This window comes from Protopterus annectens, chromosome 1.part1, assembly GCF_019279795.1.
Source record: "Protopterus annectens isolate FY-2018-M chromosome 1.part1, PAN1.0, whole genome shotgun sequence".
Lineage (NCBI taxonomy): Eukaryota > Metazoa > Chordata > Ceratodontiformes > Protopteridae > Protopterus > Protopterus annectens.
Genome location: NC_056726.1, coordinates 629,031,344 through 629,054,150, shown reverse-complemented (window position 1 = coordinate 629,054,150; position 22,807 = coordinate 629,031,344). Strand labels below are relative to the sequence as shown.

General features: G+C 37.3%; 1 protein-coding gene across 21 annotated transcripts in view; it reads left to right on the top strand.

The window, feature by feature from the left end:
* LOC122806573 (regulating synaptic membrane exocytosis protein 1-like) overlaps positions 1 to 22,807 on the top strand; it is a 3,343,889-nt gene that overhangs the window by 2,086,726 nt on the left and 1,234,356 nt on the right. For 15 of the 21 annotated variants that reach the window (XM_044077123.1, XM_044077214.1, XM_044077165.1 and 12 more), the window contains one exon: positions 4,776 to 4,847. The exons of the other annotated variants lie outside the window; for them this stretch is intronic. In XM_044077123.1, the coding sequence (XP_043933058.1) occupies positions 4,776 to 4,847 (72 nt within the window). The remainder of the gene's footprint in view (positions 1 to 4,775; positions 4,848 to 22,807) is intronic. 21 annotated transcript variants of the gene reach the window in all.

Below are 22,807 nucleotides of genomic sequence, written 5' to 3'. Positions count from 1 at the left end.
TGTGATCATAGATAAAGTCTTCTTGGATCTGCTGAGCTTTTTTTTAACACCAAAAATCATGGGTTTAGTTATGGATGTATTTAGTATGAGGTTTTTAGCAGTAATCCACTCACTGAAGCGACTGAACTCAGATTGTTGATCTTGCTGTGTGGTATTTAGGGAGTGGTTAGAGTGGTAAAGGAGCATGTTGTCTGCATATAGGAGATGAAGAAGGTATGCAACACCAAGTGGAAGTTTATTGATGTATATAGAGAATAGAAGGGGGCAAGGATATGTACTTGAGGTATACATTTGAGTAGTGAGAGGATAAGGTAGCAGAAGAATTGTAGCTGACTGAGAAATGTCAGTTAGTCAGAAAATTCTGGAATGAAGGGATGGCACTTGGGTGAATACCTAGTTGTGAAAGTCAAAGACTCAGGTGTGGTCTATAAAAATTGTACCAGAGAACCTGCCCTTGCCCCTTGACATGAGAATGTCATCAGTCAGTGAGTAGATGGCTGTGACTGTGCTCCTCCCTAACCAGATGCCATGTTTTTTTTTAACCAGATGCCATGTTTTTTTTTTTTTTTTTTTTTTTTTTTGTGAGAAGGTGGTATTTTATTATTCTGTAATATATTGTGTGAGTTGCAGGTAGACCGTTTTCTCAAATTCTTAGCAAAGGTTTTGGAGGATGGAAATGGAGCAATAGTGTGATGGGAGTGTATGTTGTTTTTATTTGGGCAGCGGTTTTACTATGGTATATTTCCATATAGTCCACAAGGTGTTGGTAGTAAGACAAGGATTAAAGATGTGTTTACTGATGCAACAAAGAAGTCACAACAGTGGTATATGAACCATGGAAGTAGGTTGTTTGTTTTGTTCTAGTAAAGGGATAAAGTCTTTTGATGATCACTGCCACAAATGAAAGAGGAATATATTCTGGGTGGGATGAGGGAGCTTTTGTTTGGGTGTTTGCAGTTCACTTGGGTGGGTTACTAAAGATTCTTCAGCTCTGAAGAGATTTTGATCTAAAAAGTTATGATTTCCTTGTTTCTTCATGGCTTGCTGCATTTTTAGTACAACATTTTCAGCAGCAGCAAAGCTTAGTTTTAATTTTGACATCATGGTTCTTGAACTGCTACTTTATTGGGTCATACATTAAGAACAAATGCTGTAACCATTTCTTCCTTTTTTAATATCTATCATCAGAAGGGTATTCTGACAATATACATGCTCTCTTAGTTTTGTCTGCCCTGTGTGCCATATTAATTTTTATAAAATTTTCTTCAAATGAGTCACCCACATCTTTGTTGGTGAATCTAAGTATAGCCTAAGTTCATGGACTCTGAGGTTCATAGCTGTGTACTCGGCAGTCAGTGTACAGACCATTACAGGCCTAACCAGTAAACCATATTTAAAGGTTACCTCCAGCTTTAAGGAGGGCAACACAAGACAGAACAGGGATGCAGTTGTATCAGCCCATCCAAGTATCTCAGTGTATCTTGAAGGCGGCAGGGTCTGTTCTGCTTGGCATGTAGTGGAAGTTTGTTGCAGAGGCAGGGGATGTGTTGGAATATGAATGTGTCTTGACAGCATATCTTATTTATCTTCTGGTGAAGGTTTAGTCCCTATAACTGGATATGTTAAGAACTATTTGCCCTGTGAAGGAGTATGAGGTCAAGAATGGTTGGATCTTCCTTGGCCTGAAAGGCTAGGCATCAATCATCATGGAGGAGTGTATAACAGACTGGGTGCAGAACAAGGGCTTTTCTTGACCCTCTTTATATTTGCATACAATATGTCAAGGCCATGGTTTAGTTCTTGGAAGTTCTGATGCCTCACTGGTAATCAGTGTTACAAAATATACTGCCTGACTACCTTACTATGTTTAACAAGATTTGCCTATACTGCAGTTGTGTCAAAGACATTAGTGTTCCCATGCGTCACTACTTGTCTCAGTTCGTTCATGTGTTTTATGTATTTTGCTGATTTGTTTTAAATGAAAGACTGCTGCTGAACAATCTGATAAGTATTGATGTGCTCTTTCTGTTGTCCAGCTCTGTTCTGTGCTGTATGGTCCTGTATACCTTGCCTGAGCTAGCAGAAGTTATACTCTGCTGATTGATCACTGGGTTTATGTTAGGTTATCAAAATTTTACTTTGTTGAAATTCATATGGTCAAGGTCACATGGTCAACAACTTAAAATATCAGAAACTAACTAAAAAATGGAAACAGAGTTTCTGCAGGTGGGCCAGCACCCTGTATCCCCTACAGTTCTTACACCCTCTATTAATTGTATATGCTAATTCTAGGATAGCACTACAGTAGGGAAAAGTGTGCATTCCCCAATCCCCACTTTAATGCGACCTCCACGCAATTCCAGTTAGTTTTTGATAGTTTAAGTTATCAATCATCTGGTCTTGACCATATGAATTTCAACAAAGTAAACTTTCAATAAACTAACATAAACCCTGATCACTTATTACTCGTTTGTGCGCTGGAAGACAGATCATTCATACATATGATTATATATTTAATTTTGTATAATCAAATATCAATAAATAAATGATAAATGAAATATTTTTATCTTCGCATACATATACATATATATAATGTTTGTATTTCTATTAAATTCTCTAATAAAATTCAAGTAGATAAATAGCATATAATGTGGATTATCTCAAATCATACTGAAAGTGTAAGTGCAAATACAGCTTCTTCCCCAATCTAATCAGTCTGTCAAGTCAAAGAAGAGCGATTATAAAATGTTGTTCTTCATGACCCCAACTTCTGTACTTTCATAACCTTTCTTAATGTTTAGATTCATAACAATATTCAGCTGGATACCTTTACAATCCTGTTTATCTGTCGTTGTCATGACTGTATCTGTCATTAACTACGTAGTAATAAAGAGGGCAAAAAATTGTGTTTTGTGGCAACATGTTCCATCTTATACTCAGTCATGTGGGACCCCTGTCTCCATTGCTTTGTAAATGTTAGTTTGATACAGCACTTGTCAAAATTAGAACATTTGTGATGAATGTCTTGTCCTGAATTGTGAGTTTGTGAGGTCATGACAAAATAAATTCAGAACTATTTCCATCCTCCTCCCTGACCTGTCATTCAGATCTGTTCTTAGAGTAGATCATTTTCTCATGGCACTGAGTCGGGGAGGATTTCTGGAACAGATATGTGCTGCCTTACATTTTCATTGTTCACTCGTTATTGGTTACCAGTATAGCTTATTTTATTTTACCTGATCTTTATGCTACAGTCCTTTTCTTCCATTTTGTCAGGTTAGCATGATTTTATCTGTATTCATTTCCTTGGTTTTTTACAGTATTTTCATAGGTAAACTTGTGTATTGTAATTAAAGCAGGGGTACTGCCATTTATTAGTAAACAAACTTAACTCTCCCTACTGTTACATCCTGTAATATATGCGGTTTGCTGTGAATGCAAGGAGAAGACGAAATGCCACTGACTTGTAACAAAAGCACATAGACTGCTTGACTTTTATCATGGTCATATTTCACCAGTACATGTTTTCTCTGCATTACCTGAAGTAAGTGCAGATGTTTGCATGCCCTTATTGTAGATGATGCTGGTAGTTCACTACAATTGCTAGAGCAAAACTTTGCAGTGGGTATTATTATAGATATTTTATATTAAATACATTTAACATTTTAAAAATATAAACACCTATCAACGTTACAACAATAGCATTTGGCAAAAGCTAGAAAATCTGCTTAATAAATTGCATCCATTTAATAGTGTTACATGTCTCAAATTTTGCTGCTAATGTTATGCTTTTCTGCAGCTGAAATGTATTCACTCATATGACTTGGCAGTCACTTTCTGTATATACATAATTAGAGCACAGTGGCAATGTACTGCATTGTTGCCTTTAAAACATGAAGGTTATTAAGAACAGATGACAGAATGATGGAAAATGATGCTTTAATTCAAAATGTCTACTAATATATATATATATATATATATATATAGTCTGTGGGGGATAGGAAGTGATACATATCCACACTGCTGACTGCATCATTCTTACTAACAGAATTGTTAAAACAAAATCAACACAATTTTCACACTGCATTTAAAAATACTTGCTGTATTTCTAATCCCAAGTTGTTCTAGATGTATATATATCTAAATAATGAAAATTCCCTCCTTGCAATGCATTTACTTGTCATACTGTGTAGATATCTTATGACCATTTCAGTAAATAACTTTCACAATTATTTTCATTTGTATGTGATACAAAAAGGGATTCTAGTACTTGTAGTACAAGTTAAAGTTTATATTAGTGTGGCAAGAAACTTGCAATATTTGTTTTAAATTATTCACCAGTCTTTTAAAGCAAATGAAGCGTATGTAAATCATATGGCCATATTGGTAACCGATCCCACTTTACCGGTTTCATATAATATATATCTTACTCATGGACATGCAGTTTTAGAAATAGTCATATGTAGAGTAAAACGTAATGTTTCTTGGCTTGTACACTGTCAGGGACAGGACATTACTGACTGGCATAGAAATTCAATGGTATAAATGTAACTATTGAAGAGGGGTTTAGCTTCTTTCCTGAATAATTGCACTAAATAATTTAAAACAGAATATCCAAATGAACTGTACATTAATACAAACATGCAAATATAATGCCTTTGCCTGAACATGAACGTTTAGGGAATATAACAAAGTATGACAAAGGTGTTTAATTATTTCGTAACTGTTTTTATACTTAACTACTTGTACAAAACATGTTTTGTTTTTTTCACAAGAAATGCTGATAGGTACAATGAGACATTGCCTCCAAAGATGCCTTTATTAAGTAGTCATTGGAGCATTTACAGGTAAGATATGATGAATAGAAAAGTGTTCAGTAACTGTACTTGACCAAGTATAATTAGAAAGTGTGCCAGTTTATTAAACATTGTTAGAATTTGTTACTAATGTGTTTTAATTCCATATTTTAACAGCTAGCAATTTATTTGAACAGAATTTTATTTTTCTGTATCTGCAGTCAAACAAAATGGGAAAAAGCCCGCCCAGTATATTAGCAGCTGATGTCAGACTTTTCCTTGGAGAGGATGCCATAACATCCCACCAGCTACTAACTGGCTACTTAGATACTAATCATATCACACACAGTCCATGGCTTATGGGTCTAGAGTATTTGATCAGAAGACATATTGATATGCGTCTACTATAGTTGATTATGTGCTAGTAGGTCGCTATACAACTGCTCACTGCCGCATGCTCAAAATATACACCTGCTCACTGCCACATGCTCAAAATGTACAATTGCTCACTGCCACATGCTCAAAATGTACACCTGCTCACTGCCACATGCTGAGAATGTACACCTGTTCACTGCCACATTCTCAAAATGTACACCTGATCACTGCCACATGTTCAAAATGTACACCTGCTCACTGCCACATGCTCAAAATGTACACTTGCTCACTGCCGCATTCTCAAAATATGCACCTTCTCACTGCCACATGCTGAAAATATGCACCTACCCACTGCCACATACTCAAAATTTACACCTGCTCACTGCCACATACTCAAAATATACACCTGCTCACTGACACATTCTCAAAATGTACACCTCTTCACTGCCACATGCTCAAAATATACACCTGCTCACTGTCACATTCTCAAAATATGCACCTGCCCACTGCCACTTACTCAAAACATATGCCTGCTCACTGCCACATACTCAAAATATACACCTGCTCACTGCCACATGCTGCAAATATACACCTATTCACTGCCACGTGCTCAAAATGTACACCTGCTCACTGCCACATTCTCAAAATGTACACCTGCTCACTGCCACATTCTCGGAATGTACACCTGCTTATTGCCACATGCTCAAAATATACACCTGCTTACTGCCACAAGTGTTTGAAGTCCCATTATCCCAGTCTCCCACTTGAACATAGCTCTCCCCATACTCGACCCTATGCAACTGTATAACCCTACACTAACATAAACTCTAAGCATAAAGCTCTCGCCCATTTCCCAGACTGAGTCCTCACTCTCTTACCCTAGTTCTCCACTCCCCTTCCCTAACTCTAAAATCTGTAATCTCTCCTTAAACCTAAAATACCAACCCCCCTCCCTAAACCTAAATTCCTAGATGTCTCCCTAACCTTAAATCTCCCCTCCTGTTCCTAAATCTAAAACTCTCTTACCACTCTCTATCCATAAAATCCTCTTTCCCCTCCCAAAGATTAAATACTCTGGTTGCTTCCTAAGCCATCTCCCCTGTAACTCCTGGTCTCTGAGTCAGCAATCTCCTTTCTGCTGCCTAAACCTAAATTCCACTTTCCCCTCCATAAGTATTAACTCCCACTCCTGGTCCCTCCTCACAGCTGCTTGCACAAACTTATATTCAAGATCAAGTGTGAGCAGCAGCCTACCTGAACTACAAGATCGAGTCCCTGGCTTCAAGACAGTGGTTTTCTAGCGTTTGGGATGCTGGCGCATGTAGTGCTGTCCAATGAAGACTGCCAAAACACAAGCAGAAATAATAATTGAAGCGCATCTTAATTCCATGATATCTAAATGTAACTCTGACACTAACTCATTGAGCATAATCCAAATCCTAATCCTAGCTCAAATGCAAACCATAATTCTAATTTTAGCTGTACACCTACCCCTAGTAACAACCCTATCCATAATTCAAAGCAATAGGTCTAACCGTAACCCAGACACTACATGTCACAGATAGGCATTCAAGCAACTGCCCTTTCATTCACTATGATGTTTAGACCAAATCTGCTGAAACGTTCCTAGTTAAAGTATATTTGATTATGTGAGTGCCCTCAGTAGTTGACTAACAGAATGCATTGTTGCATTGTATTGTAAGAATATTAGTACAGGTTTTCATGCCAAGCTCCAGGGTGGGCATCCAACAGGCCTACTTAAGTCTGATGAAGCTTGGAAAACTGACTGTCAGATCTTTAAGTAGGGGATAAATAGAAATAATGTTGCTGTTTCATATTTGTTGATTTACCTGTATATGTAAGTCAGTGTGCTGCTATATGTGATAAATGCAAAAAGGGAAATTCAAATTTTCACTGAACGTTTTTTCTCATTTTACCCTCATTTGAATACTTTTCTTTGCTGTATATGTCAGGCCAATGTTTGCTGTGCTGCTCCTTGCATGGAAACATAATGTGAGTAATGGGAATTACTATCAGGTAGCTGTCTTTACCGGTGTCATGCTGTTAACTTTTTTCTCGTTGCTCTAAGCATTTTGGCTGTTGTTGAAACATCTGCCCGAAGAGGAGTTTTGTGATTCTGTCCGTCTGCAGTATATACGCTAACAGTGATCGACCAGGATACTGCTCCTTTCATTCTGATTCTTTTGCTCTTAACATATACTTTTCTTATGACTGTGGCATGCCTGAACTACCAAAAAGTAAGCCATTAAGTCGCAAGCTAAGAAAGAGACATCAGGAGCCTCTGACAATGAAGCATTGCTTTGAACCACACCATTTAGTGATCTGTCTTTGCTTCTGAATGTCAAACCACTTTAGTTTTTTTTTTCTTTCATAAAGTAACCGCAGTCTCTCTAATGGTCCTAAAATGATGATTTATAACACAGCCACACCGCTTTTGCTCAGTTAAATTTTCAGAAGCTTGATGCAATTTTTAAACACGCACTTTGCGTTATTTATTTCATGAAATATGATTAAAAAATACTTGCCTTCCCATCTTCTCCAAGTAGTCATAACTAAAGGTAATAGAGCTCATTCTGATTAAATACATCTGGATCTTATTGGCTACATTTTGTTTGGCCAACTCTCAAAAATGAAGCATTTTATGAAATGCCTGAGCTTCTCTTCCACCTAATACTTTAAATTTTGCACTGTTGTGCAAAATTTATTTTGGGTAAATGAGACATTTCAGTTGTGTTTCCTGACACTAAAATCACAGATGTTTGAAGTGCTGAGAAATAAAATGCATTCTACTAGATCTATTGCTACTGGGATATCGAAATTGTTTTACGGTTATCCATGGTTGCACATTATAGTTCTGTTGGCTATATATACAGCTGCAAGATAGAGTTCTGCTGAAAATCTGAGAGTGAGATCCCTGGAACTCCAAATAATTACGTGTGATCCTGAAGGTGAAACAGTGAATAGTACAATTTGCTGTGGCTAGTTAAAAGCATTTTTGGCAGGGGCAAGCCCCCTGTACTCTCTGATGTGGGACCCCACGTCCCCCACACCCCATTACTTACATATATCACCTCTAAGACTGCTGCATGTTAGTTAAGAAGCATTTCTCTGAGATACAACAATTTCAGACTTAAAGTTTAGGGACTTATGCTATCCAGTCTTGAAAAAACAGTGGAATCCACTGCAAGATATGTGTTTGGGTAATGACATCCATAATTAATAGGTTCATAACTGTAGTTTTGAGCATCTTGCATAAACTGTCAACATAGGTACAGATATGCCTTTAGTGTAACTGATCACCCGAAAATTCAATTTTACACTTATTGTATGTGTTGTCCTACTTCACCTCACATTCAGAAACAATTTTCTTCATCTGCTGCCCACCTGCATCCTTAATATATTTAGGCATCATTTTAGCTCTTGTTCTCTGCAGATACAATAATGCAGTCTTTTGGTTCATAGAGTGTGCCTGCAACACACTTGCCATTAACTCTTCCATTTGGGGTACCTTGTCTACAACAGGAAGCTAATATACCTAAAGATAGACACTTTATTACAGAAGGTAATCTTGAGGCTTAGTATCCTTCCTATAACCTTGTGGGTACTTTATTGGAAAGATGCAGGTGTCTTGCTTTCAGGGCCTGAGTATTCAAGATACTAATAAGCTGATACTGTTTTTTGCAGCTCTTGTTTCTTCAGGGATCTACTGCATTATAGGATCATAGGGAGTTACTAGGCTATTGACCCTGAGGCCCTTATAAGCCTATCCAAGAGTTTAGCCCATGTTTAGACAAATCAGCACCTGATGCCCCTGTCCAGCAGGGACACAGATAGAATGCCTGGGATGTATTTTCTATTTCCCATCCAGTTATCCAGGTTGCACTTAAAAAGGGGTGAAGAAGTATTCTGCTTAATGTGGAGAGGGACTCTATTCCGTAGATGGGGTGAGTCTCTGGGACACAAGCCTGTCCCACCAACAAATCCTATTGATGTCACAGACCATGTTGAGGCCACATATGGGGATTATTCGAGTGGAACTTGACTTGTGGATATGCAGCAGTCCCATCAAGGCTGGGTCTGAGATCGCCTTGTATGCCAGACAGAGGTCACCTCTGAGGAGTCTGTATGAAACAGAGTAGAGGGATAGGGCTTTTAGCCTGTGTATGGTAGATTTTTGAGGTCCTGGATTCTCCTGATGAGGAACCTCTGTGGTCTTTCAAGCTGCTTGCTGCATGTGCTTTGCAAGGTACATGCTGAATGGGGCGTTGTACTCAATAACCAGCCTTATAAGTGAGGAATACAGGGATGTTATAACCTCCTTGTCCCTGGATGAGATACTTACTTATGAGGTGGGCCATGTAGAAAGCTTTTCATACAATAGAAGCAAAATGGTGGTCAAAAGTCAGGTTGGTATCAATCTAGGTGCCCAAATCCCTCACGACTGACTGCGTGCTTAGGACATTGTTATTAATGTGATCATTTGTGGGGACATCAGTCTCCCCAAAGGGAATGATGATGCATTTTTTTTTTGTATTCAGCTTGAGGCCATGTTTCTGGCACCAGTCATTTGTTTGGGTGATACCCCCTTGGAGGATGTCCACATCACTAGGGAAATTGATGATCGCTCCTAACTTGCAGTCATCTGCAATTATTATTAGTCATCTTGCAATCTGTCATTAGGAGATTATAGCCAGAGGTTTCCCTACTTTAATAAAATACCCTTTGCTCAGGGCTTATTTTTAGGTCACTCTCTTCAAGGCAGGTGACATGGAGACATTTGCCATGCAACACGAAATAGAGGAGGAATTCTAAAGTCCAGAGGTTTTCTACCTTCAATTCCTCGTGTGACAGACATATCACCACTTAATAGCTCCTTGCACTACCTCATTTTAATAGATCAGCAGATGTTCTCCCCTATATTCCTCAGACTAGAAAGGCTCTTGGAAGATTTGCCAAATTGCTGAATAGATTGAAAGGCATTCTTTTTGGTTTGTGGCTGGTCCAGATTCTGAGAGAAGTTGACAAGGTAAGAGTTTTCTGCCAAACCTCATAATTTGCGGATGACATATTATTCCTTTCTTTGAAGTGCTGGACAGCATAAACATGCGCAAAATTAACACTTCCTTTAAAGGACAGGCTAGAGATTCTTTCTTCTGCCATAGAAAGAAATGTATCTGTAGAATAACCCAGTCACTGCACACATAGCATGATATTAATGCTCAAGTGGGGAACATTTTGGTTCTTGCTTCCTATCCTTCTGCCACTGTAGAGGCATTAAGGGCTATACTGGGTAGCTCTGCAGAGCATTTCGAGTTTTGAATTGGGAACCAGCATTTCCAGTTTTGGTTTCACCTTTTCAATGTAGCAGTCAAGTCCAGAATTTTTACCAAAGGACTGTGACCAGCTGTTGTCACCCATAGGCTACTGTGTCCCATGTTTCTCCTCACTTAGCTAATTGCCTAATACCTTCTCAGTCACATTCTTTGCATATTAGCCTGTCTTCTGACTTTATAGTTTTCTAGAATATTATCTTCTTTGTTACCCTAGTCCCAGAAGAAATACTTTTAGTCTGCATTTAGTAGCTTTTTTTTTTTTTTGTATTTTTTGGCACTTATAAAACATTGCCTTCCTTTACAAATGAACTGTTCTTCCGTTATACAGTGACTTAACGACTTTACTGAGCTGAGGCCTGACTTGTTCTTTTATTCAGTCTCATTGCGTAGCATACTCCTTATGTCATGCTTCAAAGTCTGTGCTGGCATAAAGGCTTCAGTCATACCTCTCAACCTCTTAGTGTAAGAAATCTGGACAAGGCCCAACAAAATGGGGGGAGGGGGCAAAGTCCCAAAAATAGGGACATATTTTAAATATTGCTCTTATAAACATAGAGATATGGCTTCAGCTTAGCTTTTCCTGTATGATGTTTACCTTTCAAATATCCTAGGAAGAATCATTTCCCCTCAAGAGTCTTGCAGTTTATACCAGACTTGTTGAGTGAGTCTTCCTTTGCCCATGCCTTTTCAGAATAGTTGTCCTCCCTTTTTATATTCCTTTTTTCTGGGAATCCTGCAAAATCTGATTTGTGATCTTATCACAGAGTGTTTCTTGAAGTTCTCATGGGTTCTGGTTTAGTGAAATCCTTTGTCTTACAGGACAAGATGCTTGAGAAGTGCCTGTGTTCCAGTGGGTTGTGTAGTGGCCTAAAATCATTGCCAGAACGTTCTCTGCACTCTGCAGCATGTGTATTCAAGTCATATTATAGTCTTTCTTTGTTTTTTTTGTACCAGGCTGTACATGTAGAAGTTGCAGATTTTTTTCTAAGATCTATGCTGTTGTCTTTCTTGTTCAGGGAACCCTGAAGGGTGTAGGATGCTATCTAACTGAATGTGTGATGAATGTCTAGAAGATTTTGCTTCCCTTCCCACTGCCAGGACCCAATGAGAACTGCATCAGACTCATGATGGTGTGAATGCCTGTAGTCCTGGGTCATCCATGATGCCTTGTCCCTTCGACAGATCCACCTCATATCAGTATGAACCAGCATTGTGACGCAGTGAGGTAAAGCATTGACTCTGACATAGAAACCATAAGTGCTTTTAGCTATCAGGGTGCACAAGAAGGTTGCTGAGGAGGGAATGAAATAACAAGGTGGGAGCTGCTAACCTCTGCAAGGATGGGGGGGAGGGGTTGGTGGGGGGGGGGGTGTCCAGGGCTGCATACTCTACATATTGCACATGGACTTAGTCATCTTCTTTTAAGGGTGTAGGACTGTAGGATGACATCACTTGCAGAAGTAAGTGACCTGGCCTCAGTACCACTCCATTGTATGTCCCTGCCCGTTTGGTCTCTGCTGGAATACGAAGGGGAAATTAGGTCATAAAACAAGAAGAAAAAAATACTCTGATGGCTGTATGTATGATTACTGTGCCATGACCGTACTCTTGTACCATAAAGGAAATAAATGGTTAACATCAGTATTGGCTTGGTGATCAGCAGGCATAGAGAAAAAATAAAACATCTCACAAATGATGAACGTTTGATGGCCAAGGCAGCTATTTTCCTCCATTTTGTTAAGGTGCACAGTTTGGTTCCATTGCATGCCTCCCACTGAGGATCTCTTCCTACAGTAATGGATCCCTTCATGATTTTCACTTAGAAGTTACAAATATTAATAAATTAGCAGGTTGCATACTCATCTTCTGTCTCAGAAATGTCATAAAGAAAGGGTCCTATCCCCAGACAGTATGCTTGGATTCCTGTCCAAGCACTGACACTGCAGCACAGCATAGGAAAGTGATGCATTCCTGAAGTGTGGTCCTACAGATGAGGTGTTAAACTGAGGCCCCAGTGTCCTGAGCTTGTAGTAACCTAGGAATATAGTGAAGGTATTTTGGTATTTATCAAAACCAGTCAGGACAAGTTTATTAATCAAATTCTAAAATAACTAAATAACTTAAAACTAATCTAAACTTTATAACCAAATATACTATATCTACATCAGCAGGAGAATGCCAGTTTTCCTTCATTAAATCAAGCCTAACAACCTTAAGAACATCAGTTTAACACAATTTATTTTCTACAATTATTCATCATTTCCATATACAGTCAGTTTCTCCCTTTCTTATTAAGCCATGTTCTTATAGTTTTCCTTTCTTACTGTTCTGTTTTGTCTTTTCTACTTATGTATAACTGCTTTATTCATTATAATCAGTTTTGCATAAAAACAAAACTGAAACTTGAGTTAATTTATTCTTTTCTTATACTTCATCTTCTTCAATTTCAGACTTCACATTTTATTTAGGTGGTTTAACACAAAGCACTTCAATAAAAATGAAATCTTAAAATACAAAAATTAAATAAGACATATAAATAAACAGGATACATTAAATAATAAAATAATAAGGCACAGCAACCTAAGGAAATTCTCTTTCAGCCACAGAACAACCAAGTATAATGCAAGTTAAAAGTTTAAATAGAGTAACTGGAACCTAGACAATTAAAAGAAAGCCTGGTGCTGTTTGACCCCACTGTTGTTGAATGCAAGCTGAAAAACAAAGGTTTTCAATATTTTATGGGGAATTCAGTGAAGAACTTTCCATCAGACACAAAATAAGTAAATTTTGTAGGTATGGAACATATCAGACAAAGAAACAAAAGCTACTTGTTTTGAGATATCCTTGTTGAACCACAAGTAGCCACTGGGAAGTTGAACGCAAAGCCCTGATTGGGCAGTATGGCCCTGTCTACACCCACAGACAGGGAGGACCAAATAATTTATTTTACTTTTATTTATTTTACATTTGTTGACCAGGATAGTCCGACTCGATATGTGTCCATTTTCAGCGGAAGCCCGGGGAGAAAAGCTCCATACATGCATACATACATACAGAAAAACTGTTACATTATTCAATTTAAAGCACTGTTACAGATACAATACATAGGATAAAAGTCATTCATTCTGTCATATATAAATCTGATTTGTTATAAAGTAATAGTTAGGAAGCAATGTAGGGGTGGCCAAAAGACCCTTTAGCACATTTTTAGCACAGAATTAACTGGCACACTACCTAAATACCATGTTCAATCATAGCCTCACCTCAGGCTTTGTGCCCACTGAATGGCGCACCACGACGGTTATCACACTCCACAAAGGGGGAGCCATGACGGACCTCGGGAACTACTGCCCCATTAGCCTGACGAGCCTGGTCTGCAAGGCCATGGAATGTATCATCATGGAACTCATAAACAAAAACATTGCTAATCTCCAAACTCTGGACCCTACCCAATTCGGATTTGTAAAAGGCAGATCATGTCTCCTAAACATGATTGACTTCTTTGAAGCAGTCACCAAAGCCATAGATGAGGGTAAGGTGGTTCACACAGCTTATCTAGATCTCGCCAAGGCTTTCAACACCATCCCCCACTCTGGAATTATAGATAAGCTCACTAAACTAGGTATAAATCCCTATGTCACAAAATGGGTTGCCAACTGGTTCATGGACAGAACCCACATGTGAAAGTAGCAGACTCCAAATCCGACTTCAGACCAGTGACAAGTGGAGTACCACAGGGTTCAGTCCTGGGTCCTGCCCTGTTTGGTATCTACTTCTCTGAAGTACAGGCTAACACAGAAGGTCTTTGGCTAGCAAAGTTTGCAGGTGACTGCAAACTAGGAGCCATAATCGAAACTCCTAACGATGTGGACATCCTACAAAAGGGCCTCACTGAGAAAGATGCCTGGTGTCAAAGCCATGGTCTGAAGCTCAATGCCAAAAGGTGTATTGTCATCCCCTTTGGTAAAAACTTTGTACCCATGAACTACCACATAGCTGGTAGTCTACTTAATGCCAAAAATGTGATAACAGACCTTGGGACACAGGTGGACAGTAGTCACTCCTTTGATAATCACATCACCACAGTGGTCAGGAAATCCTTCTACATGTCTCACCTCATCAAAAAAGGTTTCTCATCCAGAAAAAAAGAGGTCATTGTTCCCCTCTACTCATCACTCATTAGACCCATTATAGAGTACAACACCCCTTTTGGTATGTACCTCACAAGACATCTACAACAACTGGAAAGGCCACAGAAATACCTCACAAAGAGGATTACTGTCCTCAAACAGATGCCCTACACAGACCGTCTCAAAAAACTCCAGCTTTCCTCCGTCGCATATCACCTACTCAGAGGCGATCTCTGCCTAACATACAAAGCTATGTCAAACCCAGAGCTGTTGGATATGCTCCACTTAAAGAAATCCCAATCCCTCAGAGCTATACGCTCTAGGGACATAAACCTTGTCACCACAATAAACAGAACATGCTGGAGGGATAGATTCCTGTCCCAGAGACTTCCCATACTCTGGAACAGACTACCCATCTATGTCAAACAGAGCTCCTCATTAGCACTCTTCAAGAAAAATCTTGATGATTGGATGGGAAATAGGAAATTCACCCCAAGGATCACTTCTGTGGCTCTGCTCGACAGGGGCACAGGAAAATAATTTTCTTGGGTGGCGAAAGCTAGGGTACATTTTTGGCTAGGCTTATATAGGCCCTAGAGCAAATAGCCTAGTACCTACCCATGAACCTGTGTTTATATTGCCAGAGTTAGTCAGGATTAGTGCAAGGACAGCAAGGATAATGGAAGAACAGGTGTAGTAACACCAGTGTTTTAAAGATGATGTGAAAACAGATAGTGAACCAATGCATTCTCAAAAGAATAGACACAATGTGATTGTAATATGAGATATCAGTAATTAGTGTACCTGGTGAGTTTTGCCATAGCTGTAACCAATCAGACTTGGTGTCAAGAAATCATAGGTGCAGGGTTTTATAGAAATGAAAGCATGAAGGGACTAGGACATGGGCTGCAACCAAGGGATCAGCTTGAGAAATAAAGTGCTTGATGAAAGAAATGTTTTGCAAATGCAAACATAAAAAAAATTTAATGTAGCTAACACTTGGTCTCTTTATGTTAAGTGATTGTCCAGAATCGCCCCTAAGTTAAAAATCTTAGAAACCATGTCAAGCTCACTACCACTAAAAACAATGAAAGGAGGTGCAACACAGTGGAGAAATCTGTCACAGTTACACAACCCTACAACGTTTTAATTTTGGAGGTGTTTAACATCAACTAATTATGCATTAGTCTAGCATGGATATCCTTTAAATTGTTAGAGGTGCAACACACCTTCACCATATTGTCTTGAGAGAAGGAGAGATAAAACTGGGAGTCATCAACACACCAGTGTGATACTAGAGCACTCTTTCAAATTAGATTACCCACGGAAGGGTAAACCACATGAAAACTTAGAGACCCAAGTTCAAGCCATGTGATTATCCTCACTCAGGTGGGAAGGAGACAGTGATGTTCATACTAGAAACTGCAGTCTAACTACTGCCAGAGATAAAGTATATTACTCAGGGATCATAGAGGAAATACTGCATGAAGTTCGCAACCAAAGAGATTCAGAAGAACCAAAACCTAGTAAATGGCCTAATCTCTGGTCATCAGGAGATAATTTACACATGTTTTTATAACCTCTACACCATGTTATTCACATATTAACATTATCTTTATATGTCACCATTCCAGCATTTTCTTTTCAGAAATGTTTTATTTTTTTTGCAGTATCAGAAAACATGTGTGATTGTTTCTCATCCTTTTACCAAGCATTTCCTCAACTCGTTCTTATAATTTTCCATGAAAAATCTTTACAAGAAGTCCAACATCATGTGTTACCCCTCCATTACTTAATTTCCCTCTTAATCTTTTTCATCTATGCATTCTTATCTAGGCATAAAATAATAATTTCCATACTATCGTTATATGTTTACAAAAAATGTTTTCCATTAGTATTTTACAACTTCTGATTTTTGTAACTTAACTTTTTTTGTTGTAGCTTTTGTGGCTTTCCTTTTTAACAGCCTTTCAGTGACTACTGTATTTGCTAATAACACCTTGCTTAATAACAATTCACTGTTCATATTATTCATATGCAGTACATCATATAAATTTATATAAGCATAATATACTATTAGATGGCTTCTTACCTAATCCTTCTACTTACTCTTAACTATAAAAGTCTGTTGTGGCATACAAATGAAAGCCCGTATTGCAGTAAAACTGATAGAATCCCCATCTTCCTCATTTCCAGTAAGGCATAAGAACTTACTCAAGATAACATCCTATAATTACAAATATTGATTTTGTAAAAAAAAAAAAATGTAACTTCAATCATTTACATTAATTACCAGATTATTACTGCAATCCACAGTAAAAGCATTTTTGTTCCACTGTTTCCAGCACTAATTTCTCTGCCATGCCTTTTACATATTTAGTATAGTATTTATCACCAGATTTGAACAAGTTGAATTTAGTATCTATTGCTTTAATGGTTTCAGTTGTCAAATGCTCCAGTTAAGTCACCTGTAACCATTTGAATTGTACTCTTGTCTCTTATTGTCCCATATACTTCCTGTTTTATCAGCAACAGCAATTACTTTGCATCATTCCCTTTACGAATACCAGATATTTTCCAAATTTCCAACATAATTTTCTTCAACATTAACTGCGTATGGAACGTCCAAGATGACTTCACACTTATTTCAGCTCTCCCAGTGAGAAAAAAAATAAGTAAGAGCCAGCAATATAGTCAGCTTGAGTAAAATGCAGGTACTGGCTACTAAGTGTACTGCCTGGATGCCAGCAAAGAAGAAATTTGGAGAACCTGAAAGAAAATCAACCAGAAAAGATGAAGAGAAAACACAGAGTAAGAGGAATTCTGCAGCTGTTCAGCAAAAAGCAGTTTAAGCTTCAGCATTGGTACAAGAAATGTCTTTCAGTAATTTAGATGAAATCAAATGAACTCAGAAGTTATTAAAATGAATGAAACATTAAAGGAGTATATCAACTCAAATAACAAAAGGCTGAAAGAAATAGAAGCTTTAACTATTCAGATGAACTGATAAAACTGCAAAAATTAGAGGCTGAAGTGAAGACAAGGTTGATTAAATATAAGATGTCTAAAGAAGAACTGTTTCTAAAAAGTGGTAGTGTTAGAAGACAGAGCTTGCAGAGAAAAAGTGAAATTTTCTGCTGTACCAAAGAAACTGGAAGGAATAGATTATATTACCTTTATGAAAGAACAGATATGCAACTGGATGGGTATTCCACAGCATGATTTGTTAATTGAAAAGGCACATTGAGTGTATTCTCCAAACCAGGCCATGAGAAAGCAGCCAGGACCTGTATCAGTAAAGGTGCAATCGCAACATCAGAAAGAATTGATCCTGACAAAACTGAGGAAGAAGAGAAAAGTATTAAAAATTGGAGACAGCAGAGTGTTTTGGAAAATTATTCACCGTACAGCTGGCAAAAAAGAAACACATTTATCCCAACAATCAGAGAATGTTGAGAGGTTGGTGTGAAATTCTAGCTGCTGTATCCAGATGTCATCAGATTTTTTTTTCCCTGGAGGATTAAAGTAATTTTTGCAGAACAGGCTAAGGAGGAAATAAAAAAGTTTATCCAGCAAAAAAGTCAGCTAGCATACAAAAGGGGACTCTGTTTCTCATTATTCTGATAATACAGCACATAGAGAGACTGCCAATGGAACCTTTTCCAGTGCTCCAAAGGAAAATGCTCGAGAGACAGAAAAAAGAACAGAAGTTGACTAGAATAATTAGGATGACCTTGTACTTTTATCAGAGTCTTGTGTTGGGAAATGAAGATGAACAGGAAGAAAGCCAGTACCAGTAAAAATTAGTGAATAAACGGGAGACTATAAAGCATCAATCACATTTGTGAAGTATGGCTTTGCTAGAATAAAGTGGGTTAGAAAGACTGGGCTTTTGTTGATTTTTTTAAAGTTGGGGGAGGGCTGCAAAGCACATACCCACTTTATGTCATTAATGTTTAGAAGTAAACTAAAAAGGAAAAATAAGTGTAAGTAGAATGATTGTTGTTCTTATTAATATTTGTATAAAGCATGTCATGATATAAACTGCATGTTTTATATATATATATATATGTGTGTGTGTGTGTGTGTGTATATATATATATGTGTGTGTGTGTGTGTGTGTGTATATATATATATATATATATATATATATATGTGTGTGTGTGTGTGTGTGTGTGTGTGTATATATATATATATATATATATATATATATATATATATATATATATATATATATATATATATATATATATATATATTAAAGCAGTTATGTGTAGTGTGTAGTCTGGGGTATTTTAAAAGTGGCGGAGTCTCTTCAGTGAATGTTGCATGTGTTAAATATATTAAACAAGCCTGTTTTAAGTTGTAGGAATAGTTTGTTCAGTATAACAACAGAAGAAAGGCTGGACAAAACCAATTTTAATGTTAATATCCTGTGAGCTTGGGATGCTGGGGTGGAGGTGGGTTGCACTCGTTATATTATATGTTGAGTTAAGATATTTTCTCTTATTTTCACAAGGGTGAATATCTAGACTAAACTTTTTGGAATAAGCTCTAAACTATTGTTTTGTAAACATGTAAGCTTTAAAAATAAAACACAATGAAGAATGCCATGAAAATGTCATGTTTCTTACATCTGTAAAGCTATTAGCTTTTTTGTTCCATTAGTATATGTTCAGTATGAGTCAAGAAGTCTGCAGCTGAAGGAAGATATATATTCCTTTCTGAGTAAAATTTACAAAGATTCATTGCTATTTTTACATGGAGACAAGCTGTCTGCAGGTATAAGCAATTAATCTTTGGAGGTCTGAGCATTCCTTGCTGAGAGAAATGCAAAATTTAAAGCTGCAAGTAGTTCAGTGAAAAATAAAGTTTGAAATTATGGGAAGTAAATAAGAGATAGCAGCCTTTCTAGCAGTCTTCATTCTTTAATGCATTTAATAGAATAGTATACAATTTAGTTTTATATAACGATAGCCAGTGCACTTTTTTGCACGGCTAAAATTTAATATTTTCTGAAAGCATTCACGTTGTTTTTCATATCTGGGAGGGGAATACAGATAAGAAAAGAACAGACAGCAGTCAGTGTAAGTGGGAAAAAGGCTGTAATATACAGTTTAGCATGGGTAACCTTAATTTTAGATTATGTAATGCCTGTGGGTGTAGCTGTTGATTTGGGGCAGTTGTTCCTATCTGAATGGTTAAATATTATTTTTTGAAGATGCAGATAGTTTACTGTGTTTTTTAAGTTAATAGGGGATAGGGGTGTTTTGAAAATGTATTTAGATTTTTGTTTGAGGGTTTTCATTAAAATCAAAAGTATTGAAAAATGTGATATTGGTATAAATGGAGATGATGAAACATACAACAGCCTGCCAATCATTAGTATGTGCATGTAACCCAAAAGTTGGAAATACACATTTAAAACACTAGCTTGTATAAATGCAAATGACAGCCTTTTATCATAATGACTATCCTAGCTGTATTATCTTGAAATGTAAATGGCCTTACAGGTATAGACAAACAGAAAATAATAATGGATTATATTAAGAAATGCAGAGTGCAAATAACAATGCTGTAAGAGAAACATTTGGAGAGAAATGAGCATGTGAATTTGACAAAGAATGGATTTGAGGATGGGCATTCAGTGGATGTATCTGGGGGTCTAGAAGGAAAAATATAATAACAGATGGTAGATTTCTGAAGAAAATTATAAAAAGATTTGGTATGGAAGATGTGAATTTAGTAGTAGGAACTCAAAGAGATTGTACATATTATTCCCCAAGGTACAATGACTGGGCTACACTAGCTAGAAATTATGTTTTACATGAGTATATTCATTTAATTGAAACTTTGAAACACATCCAAAACAATTTCAGATCATAATAAATATGCAGGGCTACGAGGTGAAAATGATACACTGGTGCTTTCCTGCCTACCTGTTAGGAAGAGGTAGTGGAAATTATTTGAGGGTTATTAGGAAAGACAGAAATATCTTAAGACATTGCAATTAGTGAGTTGAATAAAATAAAACTGGAGTTTAAAAATAAAGTGGAACTAAAACAAAAGGAAGTATGGTTAAAAAGTAACATAAATTGATTACAGGGGGCTGACAAAGATTAAAGTACTGCAGAATATGGGGAGTCTCGCAGAACAAGAGGAGACACAACTGCAGAGTGCTAATGAAAAAATAAGGGAGAACCTGCATAGTATGCACAAGTTTAGAAAGATTGCACTTAAGAGCACAAAAGCTTTTAGCAAAATGACTTAAGTAGGAAGGGCTGTCAGTGAACTTTGGGAGCCTATAACAAGAAAAATAACTAGAAATCCTGTAGAGGTATTAGAGATATTTCAGAAATGTTATAAAAATTTGTATAAAGCAGAGAAATGTGGAAATAAGAAAGAGCATACATGATGTTTGGTAACAGACCAATTTGTCTAGGGACATATTCAGGTGGGGTTAGGTAGAAATAGTAATGAGAATTAAGAGCGTAGGGGAGGAAAGCTAGTTTGGGGGGATGAAAGGGTTAAATGGGAAAGTAGGATGATTGAGAGGAAATGAGGTAAGTGTAGGGAGGGGATTAATGGATTTTATATGAGTAACTGGATAAGGAATCACATTTTGTCATGAGCTTGCTATCCGCTCTCTCTCTCTCTCTCTCTGTTTTTGAAACAGTGGGATTTGTGTAGTTATTTTATAAGTTTGGGTAGGTGGAGAAGACAGGCAGGCTTGTCCCTCTTCTATTACCCCTGTGGTGTTGGATGTTCATTTCAATGATTTGGGAAATGAAAGTGAATGGTTGGACGCTACTTGATACGTAAAAGTAAGCAAGCAGAGGTAAGGGCACTGCTTATTTGGTTCGATGTTTAATTCAATAAGTGGGAAATGAAAGTGAGTGATGGGATGCTACTTGATGAGTAAAATAAGCAAGCGGGGGTAAGGACGCTGCTTATTTGTTCAGGGTGAGCAAGGTCACACTGGCCTAGTTAACAATTATATGGATGTTTATGCTGTGATTAGTAAATTAAAATATTGGTCAATAAAGTTATGTTTATGGAAGTTTAACCAAGGTCGTCAAATGTTGTTTGGTGTGATGTGTGTTTTCTGAAGGAGACCAGGACAAATGGGAATATTTATGGAATTTTTAATTATGTGAAGGTTAAAGGGAGATTAGGTTCAACAACTAACAGTTAAGATAGAGGGAAATGAGATGCATAATCAGTCTTTAGGAAACTCTCCAGGAAAAGATGGTATTTCCATGGAAGTTTGGAAGTTGAGAGGGAGGAAAGTGATGAAGATCTGGAATATTTTATTTAACTATTTTAAAAGAAGGGGGATCACCAACTTCTTGGAAGAAAGCTGTGGTGGCAGTATTGCCTAAAGATGGTAAAGATCCATCAGACCTAGTTTAATACAGACCCGTTTTAATTTTAAGCCAAAGTGCATATTGTATGGATCAATGTAGTTTTGTGAAGGGGCGGCAAATATTTCATAACATTCATACAATAGTGATGATCCATAGGGTATCAGAATGTATGAAAATATCACTATTGTTAGTGGGTATTGGTGCAGAGAAAGCATTCAGTAAAGTAAGCTGTGATTTTATGAATAGGGAAATGGACGTATGTGCATTCCCTGATACATTGATAAGGCTAATTAGGAGGATACATGAAGCATTGGATTCATGAATTAAAGTGGGAGAGTTCTTCTATAAGTTGTGTTTGAACAGAGGAGCCAGGCAGGGGTAGTCACTTTTCCCTTTGTCATTTTCTTTATATTTATAGTCATTGGCAAAGAAAATAAGGGAATCAGAAATGCAAGGATATAACTGGTATGGTAATCAAGAAATGTTGGGTTTATTTGCAGATATTGTTTTGCACCTGATAAGTCCAGAAAAGGACATTTCAGTGTTGTGGAATATTCTGAGACAGTATCAAGTCTTTGGGGTGTATAAAATTAATAAAGATAAAATAATTTCTATAGTCATAAATTATGTACCCTCACATGAAATGGTTCAGCAGTACCAATATTTATGGGGAAATGATAAGACAAAGTATTAAGGAGTACAAATATTAAAAAGTCTTCTGTTATGGCAGCTAAGAATATGTGGGAAGAGACTAAACAAAAGTTAATACAAAAACTGAGAAACTG